General features: G+C 41.7%; 1 protein-coding gene across 1 annotated transcript; it reads left to right on the top strand.

Annotated features, from left to right (window-relative positions):
- The first annotated feature begins 10267 nt into the window (after positions 1 to 10267).
- LOC135555867 (trichohyalin-like) lies at positions 10268 to 20243 on the top strand. Its single transcript, XM_064988647.1, has 7 exons — positions 10268 to 11235; positions 15524 to 15620; positions 16430 to 16507; positions 17016 to 17209; positions 17392 to 18439; positions 18602 to 18767; positions 19053 to 20243. The coding sequence occupies exons 1-6, from the start codon at positions 11167 to 11169 to the stop codon at positions 18745 to 18747; spliced, it is 1632 nt and encodes a 543-aa protein (XP_064844719.1). The 5' UTR covers positions 10268 to 11166; the 3' UTR covers positions 18748 to 18767; positions 19053 to 20243.
- The last annotated feature ends 294 nt before the right edge of the window (positions 20244 to 20537 follow it).

A 20537-nucleotide genomic window follows, 5' to 3' on the forward strand; every position in this document is an offset into this window, starting at 1 on the left:
TTTGTAGCATTGCCTTTAAATTGTTTAATTTGGGTTAAATGTTTTGGGTAGCCATCCACAATCTTTACACAATAAGTTGGGTGAATTTTGGACCCATTCCTCCTGACAGAGTTGGTGTAACTGCTTGCTCACACAAGCATGTTAATTAGCATGTTAATTTCTGCCCACAAATGTTCTATGGGATTGAGGTCAGGGCTTTGTGATGGCCACTCCAATACATTGACTTTGTTGTCTTTAAGCCATTTTGACACAACTTTGGAAGTATGCTTGGGGTCATTGTCCATTTGGAAGACCCATTTGCGACCAAGCTTTAACTTCCTGACTGATGTCTGGAGATGTTGCTTCAATATATCCACACAATTTTCCCCCTCATGATGCCATCTACTTTGTGAAGTGCAGCTGTCCATCCTGCAGCAAAGCACCCCCACAACATGATGCTGCTACCCCCGTGCTTCACGATTGAGATGGTGTTCTTTGGCTTGCAAGCCTCCCCCTTTTTCCTCCAAACATAACGATGATCATTATGGTCAAACAGTTCTATTTTTGTTTCAGCAGACCAGAGAACATTTCTCCAAAAAGTACAATCTTTGCTTTTTTTATGGCAGTTTTGGAGAAGTGGCATCTTCCTTGCTGAGCGGCCTTTCAGTTTATGTCCTTGTAGGACTCGTTTTACTGTGCACATAGATACTTTTGTACCTTTTTCCTCCAGCATCTTCACAAGGTCCTTTGCTGTTGTTCTGGGATTGATTTAGCACTTTTCACACCAAACTATGTTCATCTGGGGGTGGCAGCGTAGCCTAGTGGTTAGAGCGTTGGACTAGTAACTAGCAACCGGAAGGTTGTGATTTCAAACCCCTGAGCTGACAAGGTACAAATCTGTCGTTCTGCCCCTGAACAGGCAGTTAACCCACTGTTCCCAGGCTGTCATTGAAAATAAGAATGTGTTCTTAACTGACTTGCCTGGTTAAAAAAAGGTAAAAACCTCTAGGAGACAGAACGCATCTCCCTCCTGAGCAGCATGACAGCTTCATGGACCCATGGTGTTAATACTTGCGTACTATTGTTTGTACAGATGAACGTGGTACCTTCAAGTGTTTGGAAATTGCTACCAAGGATGAACCAGACTTGTGGAGATTTACAAATGTTTTTCTGAGGTCTTGGCTGATTTATTTTGATCTTCCCATGATGTCAAGCAAAGAGGCACTGAGTTTGAATGTAGGCCTTGAAATACATCCACAGGTGCACCTCCAATTGACTCAAATGATGTCAATTGGCCTATCAGAAGATTCTAAAGCCATGACATCATTTTCTGGAATTTTCCAAGCTGTTTAAAGGCACAGTCAACTTAGAATATGTGAACTTCTGACCCACTGGAATTGTGATGCAGTGAATTATAAGTGAAATAATCTGTCTGTAAACAATTGTTGGAAAAATTACTTGTGTCATGCACAAAGTAGATGTCCTAACCAACTTGCCAAAGCTATAGTTTGTAAACAAGAAATTTCTGGAGTGGTTGAAAAAGGACTCAAACCTAAGTGTATGTAAAATTCAGATTTCAACTGTATGTCAAGACTTGAAAATGGTTGTCTAGCAATGATCAACAACCAACTTGACAGAGCTTGAATAATTATTTTAAGAATAATGTGCTAATATTGTACAATCCAGGTGTGCAAAGCTCTTAGAGACTCACCCAGAATGACTTACAGCTGTAATCGGTGCCAAAGGTGATACTAACATGTATTGACAACATCTTTCCACATTTTGTTATGTTCCAGCCTTATTAAAAAAAAAATAGTTTAAAAAAGATTCTCTCATCATTTAAATTCCCTCATCAATCTATACACAATACCACACAAAAACAGGTTTACAATTTTCTGCTAATTTATAAAAAGGATTCAGACCCTTTACTCAGTACTTTGTTGAAGCACCTTTGACAGCAATTACAGCCTCAAGACTTATTGGGTATGACGCTACAAACGTGGCACACTTGTATTTGGGGAGTTTCTCCCATTCTTCTCTGCTGATCATCTCAAGTTCGGTCAGGTTGGATGGGGAACGTTGTGGCACAGCTATTTTCAGGTCTCCCAGAGATGTTCGATCGGGTTCAAATCCGGGCTCTGTCTGGGCCACTCAAGGACATTCAGAGACTTGTCTCGAAGTTACTCCTGCGTTGTCTTGGCTGTGTGCTGAGGGTCTTTGTCCTGTTGGAAGCTGAACCGTCGCCCCAGTCTGAGGTCCTGAGTGCTCTGGAGCAGGTTTTCATCAAGGAACTCTCTGTACTTTGCTCCGTTCATCTTTGGCTCGATCCTGACTAGTCTTCCAGTCCCTGCCGCTGAAAAACATCCCCACAGCATGATGCTGCCACCACCATGCTTCACAGTAGGGATGGTGCCAGGTTTCCTCCAGACGTGATGCTTGGCATTCAGGCCAAAGAGGTCAATCTTGGTTTCATCTCACCAGAGAATCTTGTTTCTCATAGTCTGAGAGTTTTTAGGTGCCTTTTGCCAAACTCCAAGCTGGCTGTCATGTGCCTTTTACTGAGGAGTGGGTTCTGTCTGGCCACTCTACCATAAAGGCCTGATTGATGGAGTTCTGCAGAGATGGTTGTCCTTCTGGAAGGTTCTCCCATCTCCACAGAGGAATTCTAGATATCTGTCAGAGTGACCATCAGGTTCTTCGTCACCTCCCTGACCAAAGCCCTTCTCCCCCGATTGCTCAGTTTGACCGGGCAGCTAGCTCTAGGAAAAGTCTTGGTGGTTCCAAACTTCTTCCATTTAAGAATGATGGATGCCACTGTGTTCATGGGGACCTTCAATGCTGCTTTTTTGGTACCCTTCCCCAGATCTGTGCCTTGACACAATCCTGTCTCGGAGCTCCACGGACAATTCCTTCGACCTCATGGCTTGCTTTTTTCTCTGACATGCACTGCCAACTGTGGGACCTTATAACGTCAGGTGTGTGCCTTTCCAAATCATGTCCAATCAATTGAATTTACCACAGGTGGACTACAATCAAGTTGTAGAAACATCTCAAGGATGATCAATGGAAACAGGATGCACCTGAGCTCAAATTTGAGTCTGATAGCAAAGGGTGTGAATACTTAATTAAATAAGTTATTTCTGTTTTTTATTTTTATATATAAATGTTTCAATATGTCTACAAACCTTTGTCAATATGGGGCATTGTGTGTAGATTGCTGAGGAAATGTTTTTATTCAATCCATTTTAGAATAAGGCTGTAACGTAACAAAACGTGGAAAAAGTCAAGGGGTCTGAATAGTTTCCAAAGGCACTGTATTCCTGTATTTCATTTTCAATAAATTTGCAAAAAATTATAAAAACCTGTTTTCACTTTGTCATTATGGGGTGTTGTGTGTAGATTGGTACGGAAAAAAATCTAGTTAATCCATCTTGAATTCAGGCTGTAACACAGCAAAATGTAGAATAAGTCAAGGGGTCTAAATACCTTCTGAAGAAACTGTAGTTCTGCTGTCGTCTGCTTACTGCTGCCGTGCAGTAATACGTAATCAGATGAGCATTTTGTCATGCATGTAGACCACATTCATCTGTAGCATTGGTTAACTTATGGTCACCTGGGGCGAGATGCGGACTGTTGCCTGCCAAAGTAATCTGTGCACTATCCTAAAGAGCTTTAGACTGTCCTTGAATATTTCTGCTTGGATGCAAATAAGGCTTTGGCTTGGGTTCAATTGACAGCCTGCCCATCTTCTCTCACCTTATACAGAAAACATGCTTGCTAGGTAAACATTTCTTCAAATAGCATCTTGCTATTGGTTTATCTTGATAAATAATCATGCATTGTGGTCTTTTATTCTGTGGAAACTTACACTATCAAAATTCAGTGTGAGTCAATGAACCAAGATGGGTCCTTGGTTCGCTTTGCATAGTCTCCACATAAGAATCTGTTTTGTCTCTCGCCGAATCATTTTTATTTTTTTATTTTTTTAAATCAAGATAGCTATATTCCTCCATCCAGCAAGGGAACCTGAGCCATGTGAGTGGTAATGGTGGTGCAAGCATAAAGGTGGAGCTAATGATTCCCTGCCGTCCATTTGGTGTATTTGATACTCTGTTATCAACAGGCTCGGCACTAAAGGAAGATCAATCTGTGGCGTTCCACAAGGCTCCCTACTGAGACATTCTGTCAGTTGGAGCTGGACTGGTCATGGATCAAGGGCAAGATGGGACAGCGTAAGCATGGAATAGGCCAGATATCACCTAGAAAGAAATGATATGGCCTGCAATAGGCATGGAATAGACAAGATATAAAGTTTTCCATGTGGATATAGGTAACACATTTATGAATATATTTAAGGGGTCAGGTGCTGCTGATAACTCCAGTGTTGGAGGTAATAACAAATGTTAAACCAATATAAATCATTATCACATATCCCAGCATGGTCTATTACAGGTTGCTTTTTAGAGTTGTTTGTTTCAATAGCTATCATTTTGCATGTACATTGATTGATTAATTAATTGTATGCTACTCAAATATAAATAACATACATTTTTCTAAACCAATCCAATCTGTTACTTGGACTTTTTAAATGCTTTAGGTAGTCTCATAAATTCAGTCATTCTGAATGCAGGTTGCGGGTGAATACAAATTGCAAATGTTGGATATCCCCACTCTGGCTGGATTCCAACAGGAATTACACGTCACTTTGCAAGCCAGCATAATATGACTTGCAGGTCTGATATTGCCTATAAACCATGAGTTTCAGGCAACTATATTAGTATAAACTAGGCCCTCAAATTAAGGCCTAATTAAATATGTGTTTTATTGTGTTAAATAATGCAATTTCAATGATAACATATTCACTTAGGATATCACTTGGTGAAGGACACAGGACTAAAAACGGATGAATGCAACCATCATGTCTTTCTTTGTGTAACTAACAAATACAGTCATGGGTGTTAAATTTACAACTCACTCGAAAATCCAGGCACTATTGGGAAATATGTAAATGAGCTTTACACTAAGCAATGTGTTAATTTAACAATAAAAAGTGTGGACCCATATAGACACTGGACCAGTGTTAAATTTAACACTCAGTTTTGATTTAACACTGGACCAATTGCTGTGTGTGCAGGTATAGCTTTAATATCTCAAGAGGTGAACATTGTAGATGAGGGGGAGTAGATAAACTGTAGACCAGGGTTTAGTAGAATACTTAGGAGATGACTCCAATGCTGGCAATATAGAGAAGAATCATACTGTACAATCCTGATGAGCCAGCTCAAAACTGCACACACACAATAAATGTTAATAATGACCTATGTGTCAATCTTCCTTCACTTGCTAAATAAAGTAACCATTTAAAAAAAATCTTTAAACTATAGCCTCTCGTCTTGCAGCTTGAGTGGAGTGTGTACCTGTATTTGGTTTCCAGGGAGAGATGGAAATGGAAAGGGAGGAGCAGGTACAGTATGCATCTGATGAGAGAGGGATTTCCCCACAGACAAGACCAGCACTCAGATCAAACAGAGGATCCTACATCTGCCTGCGTCCCAGAGACACCTGCGACCATAACGACTCACATCAAAACCATGAAGTGGAGAGAGAGAGGCATCAATCACCCTCTACAGAAGTGACAACTTAATAACCACATCACATTCATACTGTGTGGAGCATGGACACACATATTGCTACAAAACACACACACACACACACACGTTCATACCAACATACATGTACAGAACAATCTTATACCTCTTGCCACATATAAGATACAAAACAGAAAGGTGAACATGTCATGCACGCATACACACAACGATGGATCGTTTTATAAGATGGATAGTTTTATACGCAGGCAGATCATTGAACAGCATTCAGCTACATTAAATGCGCAATGATGTACACCCTCGCACATTCGCACACTCACACACACTGGCCTTGTCTAACCCCCATTTCCTCCAAACAGAGAGAGCTTTATTGGCCATTGAGAAATGACAGCACTCACTAAAATATTTGAGGGCTTTTTCACAGATCCAAAGGGGGTCAAGGGTTCCAGATCTAATTTTCCATTGCTCTTGGTATTTACTTTTATTCCGTTTTTCCCACCATGGCCTCGAGCGGTTAAATAGCTAGCGCACTGTATTAAAATGCTTCAATATAAATGTCCTTAATATAAACACAAATATGAAGCTGTTTATATATATATATATATATATAATGTTTCTAAGCATTACAAGCTATCCTGTTTGGGTTTGTTTACTTTTTTCCGTCAGAGTGGGGAGGTTGGTGTAGATTGGTGTTGGCAGTGGAGCCTCGGGCCAGTTCAGAATTGAGTTAAGGTCTGTCCTGCTGCCTAATTCTGGTCCATTAACCTTTGGTGTTGCGCTTACCTCCAGCCCTAAAATAGGCCTCGACCCTTACTCCACTTCAGTCCCCCCAAGCCCCTCTTAAACCGCTCCTCTGACCCTCTCTCTCTCGCTCTCTCTCTCTCGCGTTCATTCCGTCATTATCATGACTAATACTTCCACCAGTGACTTGACTCATAATGGGCCCTGGATAAATGTGTGAACGTTACATACATAGGACTAAATATATATATATATATATAGCTCAACAGCTCAGTTTCCTCTGTTGACTGCAGTCCGAACAGAAACAATGGCATCCTATTATTCATCAGGCTCTAATTAGGCACGTTCTGGCTGCAGCCCTACTGGTGGTCATGTGTGGTCAACAGGGACTATGGAACTAGTCTTTATTCTTTTAACACAACCTCCGAAGGACATTGAGATTTTTTTGCCATAACTGCAGGCAACAGATATTATGGAGTGTGTTTCCATTGTAATGATGGAGTGTGGTTCTGTCTGGAGTTTGGCATGCTTTCGTTCTCAGGAAGTGTAAGGTGACTCCCTACTTACTGTATGAAACAGAATTTAAATATAGCATAATTATATAATAAAGCTCATATAAATTTGTCCTGAGCACATGTTTAAGGTCAATGATCATGATGAGATAAGAGGGCACATGTCCATAAAGGCAGAGAGCCTGAAAGAGGCTGGACGAGGGAATAGAGACACATTTTAGTGGCTCATCCAAACTTGACCTCTGGTCCTCTCTTTAAAACCACAATGTTTCACTGAACGGTTTCACTGACCGATTCTTCTGACACCCACACAGCTTCTATGAGCCTCAGCGTAAAATGCCAGACACAGTCACTTCTCTGTCTGTGAGCAATGAACATTTCCTCCCTGACCGGTATGCGGTTTTGTCCCTGGCAATTTACAGCAAAGCACTACATTATTTTCCTATTACATTGATGACATACTTATCTGCTAACAAGTGATGTGGTGTTTCTCAACACCGTTGCTGAAGCTCACTCGGGGAGCTAGTTCTTTTGGTTACTTCTTCTTCTTCTCTGTCTTTTCTCCTTTTTCTTTTTCTCTCCTCTTTTTTCTTTCCCTTTCTACAGACAAAACAAAAACTATTAAAAAAACAAGTGACGCGTTTTAATTTGTAGAAATCGAGACATATCAACAAATCTAATCAACCTGTACGCATTACATCCAGTCCATAATGTTGGCTCACTATTTTGGGGTTCAAGTCTAAGTGAGTTTAAGTTAGGATGAGTCACAGGCAGTATTGTCCAGAAATGTTCCATAAACATGAGCAGATAGGAAAGGTCATAATATCTGATGGTGTTTAGATACACCTCTTAGGCCTACTTTCTCGCTAGGGGCGATGTGGGTTAAGGACACAGGGACCACGATCACGGCCTCTCATCATGTGAAATGGAGGAAGGAAGGGCACTGCGTTATGCAGTAGCCTATTCATCTCTGTTCTGAAGTCAGTGTGGGTTATTCATGACATGGTCATTGTAAATGCAGCATCTATTTTGTGAATATGTAATGAATGAATGGATGAATGCATTCATGAATTCATTGAGATTTAAGGCATTTTGTCTTTACAAACCCCAGCGTTGTATTGAATTGTTTTCCATATACCCGGTGCTACTGGGAAATGTTGACAGATTTGTTAAATTCCTTCATTTTCTGTCCTGTGGCTTTCACCAAGTGAGTTCCTAGGCGAATGTTACCATTCAAATTAAACTCTTTATGACAACACATTACATGCAGTGGCTTCAGAAAGTTCTAAAACCCCTTTGACTTTTTTCCACATTTTGTGGTGTTACAGCCTGAATTTACAATGGATTACATGTCGATTTTGTGTCACTGGCCTACACACCCCATAATTGAGCCCGTAATGTCAAAGTGGAGATTTGTTTTTCATTTGACCAATTCATTCAAAATGAAAACCTGAAATGTCTTCAGTCAATAAGTATTCAACCCCTTTGTTATAGCAAGCTTAAATAAGTTCAGGAGTAAAACTGTGCTTAACAAGTCACATAACAATAATAGTGTTTTGTGGGTACTATTTAATGAAGGTGCCAGTTGAGGAATTGTGAGGTGTCTGTTTCTCACACTAGACACTCTAATGTGCTTGTCCTCTTGCTCAGTTGTGCACCGGGGCCTCCCATTCCTCTTTCTATTCTGGTTAGGGCCAGTTTGCACTGTTCTGTGAAGGGAGTAGTACACAGCGGTGTACGAGATTTTTAGCTTCTTGGCAATTTCTCACAAGGAATAGCCTTCATTTCTCAGAGCAAGAATAGACTGACGAGTTTCAGAAGAAAGGTATTTGTTTCTGGCCGTTTTGAGCCTGTAATCGAACCCACAAATGCTGATGCTCCATTTACTGAACTAGTCCAAAGCCGGACAGTTGTATTGCTTCTTTAATCAGAACAACAGTTTTAAGCTGTTCTAACATCATTGCAAAAGGGTTTTCTAATGATCAATTGGCCTTTTAAAATGATAAACCTGGATTAGCTAACAAAACGTGCCATTGGAACACAGGGGTGATGGTTGCTGATAATGGGCCTCTACACTTCTGTAGATATTCCATTAAAAAATAGTCATTTACAAGATTAACACAGTATTGCTTATCAATTTTATGTTATTTTAATAGACCAAAAATGTGCTTTTCTTTCAAAAACAAAGACATTTCGAAGTGACCCCAAACTTTTGAACGGTAGCGTATATCCCCATGAAACTGACTGAGATAAAATAATTGGTTTGCAGATTCTGCAGCAATGTTTCATGGTAAAACTTGAAGAATTATCTTTCACGATTGAATGAGGTGGTGTTTGTTGTCTTACAGTAATCTTATACTATGCTATTATATTTGGTTCTGTTATGTAGAATACTATCATTATGTGATCTTGCAGAACATTGATTCAGCTTTGATCGGACTTTATTAAACAAGCGTTATTCTCCTCGGTAGCCTGTTCTCTCCGCATAAAGTAGAAAATATGCACTTGCGCAGAACATGATCTGCACATGTGCAGAAGCTTCGGGATATTTAGTCTGCCGGACTTGTACTAATTAACTAAGAATAAACATTCCATTTATAATAACAATTAGTAAAAACGTTTTCTGTCTTGCTTCAGAGGATTTGCTTTGATTTTGTTGCCTGTATGCTTTGAGTGTGGCATTTTTATTGGAATATTCACAAATATAGTAAGTGAACTGCTACTGTGTTTTTTGCAGAATTTTTACAGTGATATTCCAAAATACAACAAATATTTCCCTGACATATACATTGTTCCCACAATGCAATGTAATTTACGGTAATCTACTGTATTCAGTTTATAGGTATGTTACTGCTGATTATACATTAATTCACTGTGACAATCACATGATTTGTTGTACAGTGTACTGTACTTTCAAACATCTGTGCTCTGCCATTTTCTGGTTACTACAATTCTCATAGTTCACCTAATTTCAGTTTATGTGACAAAAAAAACAAGTGTAAGGAAGTGTAGAGAATCTTTGTACCATCTAAACCGCTGTGAAATATATTTTCCATAACCAAAATAATTGTATTTTCAGCAGTTTGTAGCTGGTGTACAAAAACGAAAGTAAAAGATGCAAAAACTAAATTTAAGAAGAAAAGCTTAGAAATAGGGCACATAGAACCGATATATAGCTTCTTAGACTTGCTTTCAATGAGAAGGACAGATCATTGACACACATTTCAGTGTGAATTTGCAGCTTTTAATACATGGTTGCAGACATAAACCCTTGCAATAACTCACACGAGACTTCTCCTTTAAGACCTTTCCCTCAAGAGCCCAGTCAGTCCTTTTTTATGTAGATGATGGCCCTGCCTTCAGGGGGCGGGAGAGATACTGTACAAACTCTTGGAAATCTGCTCTCCCGTCAAGTGCGGTAGAGGCGTAATCAGGAGGGAACAGGGCTGACGCGCACTGTGCCACAGAGAGCTTTGGATATTGATAAGCCTGTGACGAAGCAGCGGACAGCAAACTCCCATTGTAGGCTACGTACCACACTTGTGTGGCGCTTCATATAGAGGCGCGCCGTGCGTTATAAGGAGAGAATAACCTCGTGTAGGCTACAACGCGTGGAAAAAGGAAAATAAAAAGGGATTTTAATCAACTTGGAGAGTTTTGATGTCTCGAGGGATAACCTAGCATTAGCCTGTATTAATGTGTAGTATAAATAACATTTTACTAATCTAGTCTAGAATATTGTTTGTTTGTAAACTTTGTATGATATATACAAGTAACTTAAAATGTTTGAAGATTTTTTTTCTCATTATATTGATTATTTTTTAGGATAATGTAAGATGTTTATTTTAAAGCCATAGGCTATAACATTGGGCGTTTTAATTTCGCACCTGGACTTTTAATGTATCGACTCGTGCCTTAAAAACATTTTTAAATTGTGTGATACCAAACAGTCTGAGACTATCATCCCGACTGCAGGAGATTATTGTGTTTGGAACACCACAAACAGTTCCTTGGGGATTTAAAGACATCAATTGAAAATGGACCAAATCATCTTCAAAAAAGTCGCCTTACTCCCCTAGTCCCCTGACAGTGGAATTTCGAACTGGGTGGACGTTCTGTGTGGGAAGCGTATCATTGAGCAGGCTACAATTGCTAATTCACTGGATACTTTCCTGAGACGACAAGTGTAGGTGTCCGTCCACTTGCAAGGCAAGGAGTTCCAATTCCACAGAGCGAGCCGCTGTCCCCACGCCTAGTGCTGAGGGAGAGACTCGTGCTGTTTCCATAAATGCTTGGTCTATCGCGGAGAATCCAGCCTGGGCAGCAAAATGAGCTCGTGGGTTTGGGTTCAGCTGCTCGCGTTGCTTGCGGCATGTCTGCGGTCGGGCAGCGCAGAGGTATGTGACAGAGTCAATTAATTAATTCAAATGTAAGCCTAATTGCTCAAAGTCCGTTGCCAAATATATGTTTTTATGTTTAGCTCATTTGAAAGGCTACGTTTATTTTCTTTGTTTAATTTCACTGTGAATGGTAAAATTAGGGACCATTGTTGAGTATATTTGACACCAGGCCCCAATTATAGACCATTGTTGAATTTTAGGGTCATTGTATTTTAACAATGTGTGCACTAGGCCTTGTGTGCTCTCCAAACAAAAGGCACCAACTTGTTACATTCAGTAATGTTTTGTACTAAATAAATGTGAACCAGGCCCCTCACCCCTCCACTTAGTGTATGTTTGTGGCATACAACCACATGTGCACTTGTTATTGTTGATTAATTAAGCTGCATCTTGTAAGTTAAACTGCTCATCATCTGAACCACACCTTATGACAGCTCACCTCAATTTATTTGAAACAGTCCTCTAAGTTTCACTTCAGGCTGTGAGGGCCTCATGGTGAGGACATCCGATTGGGCCCTGCTTGGCAAGGTAGCCATAGAACAGTTACAGCACATGGCAGACCCGTCTACAGAACCTAAACTTCTTATAGTCCAGAATCCCTAAGTGAAAATAACAATCTTTCCTCCAATGCTTGTCCACATGCTCATGCTCAACATGGGCCCCTCTCCAGATTGCCTAAACGCATAAACCTGTTGATAAACATCATATGAGTGGAAGGCGAAGGCCATCTAAAATCTCACCAGACCCATCATGAAACATGCCTGGGAGCTAAGCAAGGCCAAATGTGTGTGTGTGTGTGTGTGTGTGTGTGTGTGTGTGTGTCCACAGGATATTTGACAGGCTAGCAATAGGATGAGTGCTTGTCACAGCAACACAACTATAAATCATTCAGATTATGCTACGGCTGACCATTGTCTTGAATCATGGTGTCGAGGGCCTTAATACACACGGTGACAGTTAAAAAGAATAGGAAGAAATGTGTTTAACTCAAGGGGAGAGGGGTCTCATCTTGACTGCTGGAGTCAATTATATGTACTTGTATCGTAGCATACACAGCAAGTGTCCTAAAAGTTCCTTCCCCAGGATACGTCCTGCATATGACACACATGTTAAGTGCATGGTGAATTAAACCATGGTGAGCCCCGTCCCCCGTCCCACTGGTTTGTTTCAAGAACAGCAATGCTGCTGGGTTTTTCACAAGTTTGTGTATCAAGAATGGTCAACCACCCAAGGACATCCAGCCAACTTGACACAACTGTGGGAAGCATTGGTGTCAACATGGGCCAGCTTCCCTGTGGAACGCTTTCGGCACCTTGTAGAGTCCATGCCCCACTGAATTGAGGCTGTCCTGGGGTCAAAAGGGGGGGGGGGTGCAACTCAATGTTAGGAAGGTGTTCTTAATGTTTTGTACACTAAGTGTATATATACCATTTAGCAGATACCTTTATCCAAGACAACTTACAGTCATGCATTTTACATACTAGTGGTCCAAAGAATTTAACCGACTATCCTGGCATTGCAATCACTATACTCTCCCGACTGAGCTACATCGGGCCATCTTTGGGAAGTTCACAGGATTGGGAAGTAGCGGCTATGGGAAGAGACTATAGTGAAACAAAGCTCTGACTATGTGGGTCATAACAACATACACACACAGTCTTCAGTTATGGGAAATGGATGTTTAAACAGGGCGAAATGCGGCGCCACCCCTTCTTTGCTGGGTTTCCCAGAATGCCGTTCAGTTGCTTTCATGCTATCAGATCGATGACTTCCTTTTTATTTTTTATTTATTCAACCTTTATTTAACTAGGCAAGTCAGTCCTCTAGTGTGTCTTGTTCCCAGAACTGCCAGTGGTGTGTGTTGTCCACCACGGCTTTAGGAGGCCGCCTTGGAGGGACGCAAATAAATGTCCCAAATCATACGAATTGCCCTGAGGACAGGTTGTTGGAGGTGGCAGTAAGGGTTGATTAGAAAGTATTGTTAATGTATAGTTGAACTAGTCCTCTGTCATCTATCTAACATCCTCCCATCCAGTGATGTATTGGTGTACATGCCTGTAGCTAGTGATCACATGAGGTGTCTTTGAGGTATACCATCAGGGAATTCCCTCAGTCAACTAAATCCCACAGAATGGATTCCAGCTGCATAATGTAATGTCTGAATGTGTTTGTGTGTGTTCCTATAAACGTATGCATAAACCATGTGCTCATAGGCATGGTTTTAGGGATTGCATGTGAAAATGTGCACATGTTCAGCCGTATGTGCATTTGTGTGTGAGTACTCGCATGCCAGCAGGCAGCAAAACTAGACCTATAATCATGTATCCTTATTCCTCACCTCTCTACTCCTATAGCCTGTACCTGGCATTCCTCAGCTCAACCCACTTCCCATTAAACATCACTGGGGCAATGTATTCCCTGTTAAGTGCACTATGTATGAAATACGGGGACTGGGACTGTCTCTGTTTCCATCTCTATTCAGAGAGATGGAGATCTACTGCATGATGGCTCTAAAATAAGTGCCTGTCTCAGTCTGTGCGATCAGAAGAATGACAGTACATTTTAGAAGACAATGACTGTTCCAGAACTTCCAGATGTGACCCAGTCAGATGCTGACTTGTGTGTGTGTGTGATTTAGAGTTCTGATTTAGAGTTCACCAATTAGGACCAGAGTAACTCCTGGATTCCTACAGTATTATAGGGTGAAGGTTATGATTTTCTGTTTACATCAGTTGCAGTGGGTGAAGTGTTTATTTAATTTTTCCCGCCCAGACACAAATCACCATGGCAACGGCCACTCTATGAACAAAGGCCCAGACCATAATGCGCAGCCAGCACAATTAGTGTGCGTCCCAAATGACATTGCTAGTAGTGCACTAAATAGGGAATAGGGTGCCATTGGAGCCTCAGCCCTTAGACTGGGGCCAAGGAGAGGAAATAACTGGGATGGCTCCTCAGGGGCATCGCTACACAAATAGAGATGTTAATTTAACTCATGGCATTTTCCTTTTGTATGGCTGGACTTTCTTCAGTGCCCAACAACAATGGGGAAAAGTACATTATGTACATTAATAGTGTGTGAATGTCGTTCACGCATGGCTTCTTCCTCCTCAAAGCACTCCCCAAAGGGCTTAGTTTTATTCTCACAAGAAACTGAATGGATGAATGTAACGGACAGAGGTGGTTCAACTTGTGCTAGCTCCCTGAATGAATGCCTAGGCATTAGCTCAGAAAGCTAACTCAGTATTGTGGTGAGCATGAGACCCGGGATTCGGACCCAATAGGTCAAACAGTGGTAGACCCAGCTAGCAAGAGTTTATATCTCCATAGATGCAACTTCTTCTCCTTTATTCATCCATCCCTCCATTATTCCCCCGATGTCCATCTCTCTGTTCTGATCCATCTCTCCTCCTCCTCCTCTCAATCACTCCATCCCCCACTACTTCCTGAACCCTTCCTGACTCCTGTGACCCCTAAGTATTAGCAGATGAGGTGACACAAGGCCAATAGTCATTCACCCCCTCTTAGTGGCCATTGTGAATCCAAGCAGCCATTTCCTTCATCCTCTTGTTTCATTAATGATTAGGGGGGTAACCCCCTAACCCTAACCCACACCTACCTACATGCATTGGTGGAAAAATTGTCATACTTGAGTAAAAGTAAAGATACCTTAATAGAAAATGACTCAAGTAAAAGTGAAGGTCACCAGTAAAAGTATTTGGTTTTAAATGTACTTAAGTATCACAAGTAAAAGTATAAATAATTTCAAATTCCTTATATTAAGCAAAGCAGACGGCACAATCTTCTTGTTTTTAAAATGTATGGATAGCCAGGGGCACACTTCAACACTTAGACAGAATTTACAAACAAAGCTTTTGTGTTTAGTGAGTCTGCCAGATCAGAGGCAGTATGGATGACCAGGGATGTTCTGTTGATAAGTGTGTGAATTGGACCGTTTTCCTGTCCTGCTTAGCGTTTCAAATGTAACCAGTACTTTTGGATGTCAAGGAAAATGTATGGAGTAAAAAGCACAATATTTTCTTTAGGAATGTAGTGAAGTAAAAATAAAACATTTCAGAAATAGTCAAGTAAAGTACAGATACCCCCCAAAACTACTTAAGTAGTACTCTAAAATATTTTTACTTAAGTACTTTACACCACTGCCTACATATACCACTGCTGTTGTCTCTTTGCTTCCATATCTACACAGAATAAATGGGGAAGCTGAGAAAATATTTGATTTGGGAGAATCTAGTTTTATTCCTGTCTCATCTCTTTCTCTCAGGGGGATCCTCTCCCTCCAGGTTTGGTGGAGCTGGTTAGGAGAAACCCTATCTCTTCCATAGAGGACCTGCAGCTGCTGCTGCTCAGTGACTCCGTAGGTAAATATCTCTAACGTTTGTACTATGCTGATACTCATCAACATGCATATGCATTTTAGCAGAATCGGTTTACAAAGGTGCATATATGTTTACGTATGGGTGGCCCTGGGATTCAAACCCACATCCTGGCTCCCGAAGCCTAATGCTCTAACAACTGAGCGGTACAGGACCACAAGCCAGCCAGACACACTGGTCACGCCAAGAGATGGAGGCTCTCTCAGATGAACTAACCCGACCAACAGAGACTGAGGGAAAGAAAGTGAAAACTGTTGTCACATGATGCCCAGATTTCATTCCCAACAGGGACAGGCCAACATCACACACAGTAAATACTATAAACAGAATCTCACAGACTGACTAACAGACAAACCGTCAGTGACACAGGGGGCAGAAAGACTTCTTAAATAGATACACATATTCCCATCATTGAATAGCGAACATCACATACAGTAAACACTATATACAAACTCGACGAGATAAGAGAAACAAAGAGGGAACTATTCAGTGTCTCAAGATACAAAAACATACAAACATGAGATCATGACAGAAAGAAATTCCCACACAAACAGACATCTGTTAAAAGGGGAAGCTCAACTTATAAACAATGCCTCAAACTCTCTCATAAACACACACATGCACCGTACACAGATGCACGCACGTGCGCGCACACACACGCACACACACGCACACATACACACAGAGAGTAAAAGTCATAACCCCCTAAAAAAAATAAAAAAAATAATAAACAATTGAAGCAACGAGCTGATTAGATCTGTAAACTAATATTGGATTGGATTGTTTTTTGTCAGATGAGGATTTCTCTGACGATTTTTTGCCGAGTGGACAACACTCCAACAACACTAGCAACCGATTGCCAAGGAGTCTGGGTGAGTTGTCACCTTCCTCATAGTCTCTGACCCTAGGCTATAATTCCACATATTTCTGTCACTCATGTTGACTTGGGTGGTTTTGGACAGCTATATCTAATCCAAAATGAGTTGTGTAATGCATGTTGTGGTAAAGAAACATATAAAGTATGTCACCATATTGTGATTCATTAGTTATTTGCTGAACAAACGCCTTATGACTTGCAACTCCAAGTTACACTCCAGCACATATGAAGATTCATGCATACACTGTTTCAATAGCATGTGATTTCTTTAAACAGCATAAGTAATTAGTAGAATTCAGTAGAATTAGTGTAAACAAAATGTTTTATACATTTTGAGGCCTATGTGCTGGCTGTTTTGTATGCAATGAGCAGTGTAGATGGTATGCCTTTAACATTAAGCCTGAGGCTCCAGCACATTTACAATTATGTGTCTGATTTGCTGTCTGTAATATGGGAGGTTTTAAATGGTCCGTCTGTCTGTCTGTTTGTCTTTGTTGTCTCAGACGCCCAGCCGGCTCAGCAGGCACTATGTAAGGTGAGGACAGAGGTGATGGAGGTGACCCGTGCCATGTTGGACCGCAGCAACGCCAACTTCATGTTGTGGCCTCCCTGTGTGGAGGTACAGCGATGCTCTGGCTGCTGCAACACCAAGAGCCTGCAGTGTGTCCCCGTGCTGACCCACACCAGGCACCTACAGGTACATATACACCACCCCCCATCTCAACACCTGTCCTCTACCCTGAAACTCTTCCCCAGGTTGTTTCTGTAAAAGAGAATTCCTCAGTTGACTTAAGCCTACCTGATCAAATAAAGGATTTGTCATAAAAAATAAAAAGCGATTTAGTCGTTTTGAATCTCCCTCCTCCTCCTCCTCACTAGGTGATGAAGATCCAGTACGTGGACAAGCGGCCCAACTACTCCAAGGCAGTCGTCTCGGTCCACGACCACGTGGAGTGTCGCTGCCAGCCCGCCCCTCGCACCCCGGCCGCCCCCAAGAAGAAGTCCACGCCCCGCAGACAGCAGAAAGACAACAAAGGAGAGGGCCATCCAGCCAAGGCCAGATCCAAGGAGGAGCTGCACCGCAGAGATGAGCTGAAGCACAACCAGAGGATCCAGCTGGAAGACCTGCTGGACCAGCACTGGAACCCCAAGGACACCTCCTCAGACGCAGGGGAGAGGAAAGGGGGCTATGGGCTGGACCATGACAAGATGGATCCTCAGTGGGTGCTTAACGCTACCAGACATCTGGGGGATAACGAGTGGACCGAACCTCGACATCACGATGACATGGAGGAGGGGAGAGACAGTAGTAGTGTCAACGGCACTACAACCGCAGTGGACATCGACATGGCACAGCTTGACCACGAGAAGGGAGACAGGGTCGAGACGCGTGGGGAGTCGCTATTTAACATTACTGAGGGAAGTGTCAGTAGGGGAGATAGGCAGCAGGGTAGTCTGAGCCTCAGTGAAGAGGAGGGAGACCAAGAGACACAGAGACAAGCCACACAAACACAGAGTCCCTCGCTACGCACCAACACATCAAAGCAACAGCGACATGGGACCAACTCCTCCTCAGAGGAAACCAAAAGCAGAGAGGGAGCCAATCAAAGAACGGAACAGCAATTCCATCCTACAGAGGAAACCAATCAGAGGCCCGAGAGCCGATTCCCTCCTCTTGAGGAAGCTGATCAAAGACGTAAAGACAATGAGACCCCTGATTCAGAGAGGAGCCTCCAGCACGCTCTCCAACTGGAACAGGAGAAGCTGGAGGAGGAGAGGAAGGAGCTGTTGTTACTCCACAGGAGGCTGGACGATGAGAAGGAGCTCCTGAGACGTGAGCAACAGAAACAACAGCAAGAAGAAGAGGAGCAGCAGTACCATCGGCCTAATCATAAACATCAAACTCACACCACCACACAAAGAACAGGTAGATAGAGAACATTGTGAGCTAGCAAGTGTGTGTGGTGTGTGGCTGTGTCTGTGTCTGTGTGTGTGTGTGTGTATATGTGTTTTGGATTTATGTTTCTCAGTTTCATGTGTATTCCAAACTGTTAAATCATCTGGATCTAATATTCTCCTATTCTCCAAGACACAGTTTCGCCCACTTCGCCGCGAGCGCCCTCAGTCCTGGCTGGTCCCCGGCCACCTGCTCGGCCCGGCCCAACTAGGAAGAGAATGAGGAAGAACAACCGCAAGCGTATCAGCAAGGCTGCAATGAGAGCAATGCTAATGTAGAACCTACAATCTCTCTGAAGGTAAGAGATAGAACGGATAGAAACGGTTTCCTAACACATACTTTCGAAACCCATTCAAATACTTTCCAAGTACTTTCAAATACCACAAATACTTTTCAAGTACTTTCAAATAACACTTTAAAATACTTTTTGGGGGCTAGGTATTTGCAAACAGTTTTCAAATACTTTCCCAACCCTTTCACATACTTTCCACAGAAAAGTGTATATTCATATACAAAAACTATATTCTACCTGGTCTAGAATATAACAATTTTAACAATCTTTCTGTTTCTCCTTCTCATCCAGGGAGTGATGCTCTCTGTGTTTGTTGTGGACAATCCAGTGGCGACACCGAGCAGTTCATTCCTTTCTTATGAGTTAATATTCGAGTGTCAGTAACCTGCTCGTCCTGTGACCGTGAGGTATTCCCTAATAGTACTAATGATTGTCTGGTGAACCCAAAACAAACCCTTGGACGGAAAGAAATATGGGACAAGAAGAATGGGATGTAAATACATACGAGGCTGAGGTGATCCATCAACATATGTCTGATCCATCAAAAGATGATCTCCTATTAACAACAAGATGTTCCCCCAGTCGGATCAAGAACATCGGAACAGGACATTCAAACCACATTAGAACTTTGGAACAGATCATTGGAACAACATTAGAACTTTGGGAGATATCATTGGAACACTGGATGAACGTTGGAACGTTCACAAGGACGTTGGACTGTCGTTGGACTCAGTGCTATTGGACCTCCCTCGTGACTTTTGAACAGCATAGTAAACCACTCCAGTCAGTAGAGATCAAGTCGGTTAAAAACTCTTCACATTCTCATCCAAGGCATGGTTTATTATCCCAGATATCCCAGACAGATCATGCTTGTCAAGAAGACCAAAGAGAGAGAGCATTTTTATGTCAGTCCAAATCTCCCATTTCCCTATGAGCACAAGACGTTGAAAATACCTGTTTTTTCCTTTGAAAATACTTTAAAAATATATATATATTTCCAAAATGTTTCTTACTAGGTTCTGACATAGAAGAAGACATTTTATTTTTCGGACTAGAAAGGTACAATGATAGAGGACCGGAAAAAATACCATGGCAAGCAGATATTACAGGGACAATGGGAAAGAAATGATGACATTTAAATGAGCAAGGACTGTTGGAATGACTGGTAGTCTTGACTGATGTGTGCAGTATCCCTACATTGTGCTTAAGCTGCTCTATATGTTCTAGTCTATTCCTGCACTAAGGAAGGTCAATAGAACTACGCAGCAAAGATATTGCATGTCTCAATAGTTACACAATGTAGAATCTCGTTTTTCTATAAACATATTTAATTGTATTTAATTTGATCTAAAACACTGGAATTCCATCAACAACAATGCACAGGTTTGCATTCTCATGTTCAGCCGAGGCTTCCGCACTTCCTTCGGAAAATGGGATTAAAACAAGATGCAAGGTGCTAAACAGGGTTGCATTACACCTTTATGTCTGTCTTTAACATTATTTATTCCTTATATCACATATGTCTCATGTGTTCACTTTCAATAGGATTACTGCATATGAAGCATTTTGGGGGTTGAATTTCTTGATCCCTGTTCCGGTCTCAATATAATTTGAGCTGTCAGCCTTTGTGCACACAGACCATAGCCTAGATTCAATCAGATCAAGCGTTATGTTTTGGCGGTGTCAGAGGAGGAACTGCATTGGAGCTGTCAAATTGGCTCGAAGTTCAGAACAAGAAAGTGTCGGCTATAGATAAATAATTACGCTCAGGTTGAA

This window comes from Oncorhynchus masou, chromosome 15 (assembly GCF_036934945.1).
Source record: "Oncorhynchus masou masou isolate Uvic2021 chromosome 15, UVic_Omas_1.1, whole genome shotgun sequence".
Classification (NCBI taxonomy): Eukaryota; Metazoa; Chordata; class Actinopteri; order Salmoniformes; family Salmonidae; genus Oncorhynchus; species Oncorhynchus masou.

Excerpts from the sequence above, each read along its gene's own strand:
- LOC135555867 (XM_064988647.1), top strand. The coding sequence starts at position 11,167 with ATGAGCTCGTGGGTTTGGGTTCAGCTGCTCGCGTTGCTTGCGGCATGT. Across the intron at positions 11,236-15,523 it reads TGCGGTCGGGCAGCGCAGAG|GGGGATCCTCTCCCTCCAGG; the intron begins GTATGTGACAGA and ends TCTTTCTCTCAG. Across the intron at positions 16,508-17,015 it reads CCGATTGCCAAGGAGTCTGG|ACGCCCAGCCGGCTCAGCAG; the intron begins GTGAGTTGTCAC and ends TTGTTGTCTCAG.